This window comes from Fukomys damarensis, unplaced genomic scaffold (genome assembly GCF_012274545.1).
Source record: "Fukomys damarensis isolate Sample0158 unplaced genomic scaffold, DMR_v1.0_HiC HiC_scaffold_23, whole genome shotgun sequence".
In the NCBI taxonomy this organism is placed as follows: domain Eukaryota; kingdom Metazoa; phylum Chordata; class Mammalia; order Rodentia; family Bathyergidae; genus Fukomys; species Fukomys damarensis.
Genome location: NW_022900935.1, coordinates 1,005,560 through 1,008,066, shown reverse-complemented (window position 1 = coordinate 1,008,066; position 2,507 = coordinate 1,005,560). Strand labels below are relative to the sequence as shown.

Here is a 2,507-nt window from a genome sequence, read left to right as displayed (position 1 = left end):
GCACCTCGCAGGAGCTTTTAGCGCGAGAAAGGAGGAGAGGGCATTGGAGAGGGCTGCAGGAACCTTTTTGAAAGGAACAGGACTTCTGCTCTGTGCTGGGCAAAGGCTGTTTCCAAACCCACAGCCCTACTGCCCCATCCACCCAGTTAAAACGGACATTTATTCATTCCTGTGATCTTTGTCTCTGCGAACGTCCCCTGGGTACCTGTAAGTGCAGACTGTGGTCCCAGAATTGACTGGATCAGTCGCTGTCCTCAAGAAACCCCTGCCTGCCTGGTGCACTTGGATGGGGGAGGGTTGCCAGGAAGATATGGAAAATCTCCTCCATCCCCGCCTGCCTCCCACTGTCTCCCACCTGTCCCACCCTTGCACACCTGGCTTTTCTGCCTGGAGGCCGACAGCCCTAAGATTGCTCCTGTAAGCCTCATGTCTAAGTCAGTTAGGGACCAGGGCTGGGGATTTAGCTCAGTGGTGCCTCCGCTTTCCCTGGTACCAAAAGAAAACAAACAAGCCCTAAAAACTAGAGGTAACATTTCAGAGCCAGGTAGGGACTGAGGAGGGGTCCTGAGAAAAACTCAGTAGGTTTTCGTCGTTGTTGTTATTATTTTGAGACAGGGTCTCACTATGTAGTTGAGACTGACCTGGAATTCATTATGTAGCCCAGGCTGGTCTCGAACTCACAGTGATCCTCCTGCCTCAGCCTCCTGAATTCTGCGATCACAGGTGTGCGCCACCATGGCTGGCTTCACTAGTAGGTTTTTGTTAGAAAAATGAACTATCTTGTACTTGACCTATGGCAACTAGAAGGCCATATAAGAGAGACCTCATGGACACGGATTTGGGTTACTCACAGACGTTTCCAGCCAGCTGCTGCCCCAGCTCTCTCCCCTAGTCCCACCCCATACTCATTTGTAGAAAATTCTTGTCAGCAGCATGCGCCCAGGACTCAATCTTGCTCACTACCAGGTCCCAATGAAACCCAGCCACCATGAGCTAGAACAGGCCTCCGCCCCTGACAGGCTTTACAACCACAAGAGACCTGTCTTTAGCTGATCTCTCAAGGGAGAAATGCCAGCTGACCTTCAGAGCCAGGGGAGCAGAGACTGCCCAAGTCTGACTGGGTGTGCCCTCCCCCGAGGGCCATCAAACTCTCCACACCCAAGTCCCTGACATCTGTGTTTGTTTCAGAAACAAAATAAAACGCCCAATAACAAGTTTTATGATATTGTTTTCTGGGCTGAGAGAGTTCTACCTTGCTCTCAGTAATGATGGTGCATTAAAAATACTGCTCAGAAGAAAGAAAAAACAGTTTATTGGGGCCTCCTGGGGTGCTTGTAAGTGATCTGCTTTTTTGCGCTCTGGGTGGTCACCAAAGCCGTGCTGAAGGATGGGTACAGTCAGGAATGTTGGCCTCTGATGAGTCTGGCTTCCCACCCTGACCCCGTTGTTCCTGCTGTCTCCACATTACCAGAGTGAGTAACGTCAGCTGGGCTTTCTACCCACCTGGCCCTGCCCTCCACAAGGGCTCTCTCATTTAAACCTTGCTGTAACTGCAAGGGGGAGAAGCACCCAGAATGGTGACCATGCATGGGACTGCCAAAAAGGTCAGCACTGGTCATTACCTCTATGAAGTGACCCCTCTTCACAAGGAAAGCAAGGCTTAGAAAGACAGAAGGTACCTGAAGTCACAGCTGCTAGAAAGTCTGGCTGGATTTGAATCTGCAGATTGGTCTCCATTGGAATGATGGTTTTTTAACTTTATGTTGGTGTGAAAGTGATGACGCATTCCTTAGCAGCCATACCTCAAGTTTTGAGTTCTGGCCTTTCCCCAGCTGGCGATAGATCGGGTGATGCAGCGTGGTACTCTGTCCGTGTCTCTGTCTTTGCTTCCCTGCAGTACTGGGGATCAAACCCAGGGCCTCGCGTGTGCTAGGCGAGTGCTCCAGGCACTGACAGTGGGCCACAGCTCCCAACGCCACGTGATCGCAGGGAGAGCCAGCCGGTTCTGTGTGGTGGCGGAGGAGCCAGGCTGCATGGAAGGTGAGCGGTGTGGAGGAAGCTGAGCTGCAGCTGTGTTTACAGCCCCTCCAGGTGCTCGCGTGACTGTCTGAGCTCCACTCCCGTCAGATCAGAAGCCAAATTAGATCCTCGCAGGAGCCTGAAGGCCTCTGGGAACTGTGCGTGTGAGGGGCCTAGGCTGCGCTCTCCTGTAAGAATCTAAAGCACAATGATAGAACTACAGTGCACAGTAAGTATAGTACGCCTATTGTGACATCGTCCCAAACCACTGACTCTACATACCAGTCAGTGGAAAAAGTGTCTTCCATTAAAAAGGGCTGGGATAACGCGCCAAACATCACCACTGCTGCTGCAAGGTGTTGCTAACCTGTGAGGTTGGGTGCATTTCCGTGCATATTTTTGTGAATTCTTTTTTTTTCCTTTGCAGTACTGGGGATTGAACTCAGGACCTTGTGTTTGTGAGAAAGGCACGGTGATGCTGAGCTGCA

General features: G+C 51.4%; 1 protein-coding gene across 9 annotated transcripts in view; it reads right to left on the bottom strand.

Moving 5' to 3' along the window:
• Fhad1 (forkhead associated phosphopeptide binding domain 1) overlaps positions 1-2,212 on the bottom strand; it is a 117,639-nt gene extending 115,427 nt beyond the window's left edge. For 8 of the 9 annotated variants that reach the window (XM_019205471.1, XM_019205475.1, XM_019205474.1 and 5 more), the window contains exon 1: positions 1,680-2,212. In XM_019205471.1, coding sequence (XP_019061016.1) covers positions 1,680-1,737 — 58 coding nt within the window. In that variant the 5' untranslated portion in view covers positions 1,738-2,212. The remainder of the gene's footprint in view (positions 1-1,679) is intronic. The other variant, XM_019205472.1, reaches the window with a different exon arrangement.
• Between the last annotated feature and the right edge of the window lie 295 nt (positions 2,213-2,507).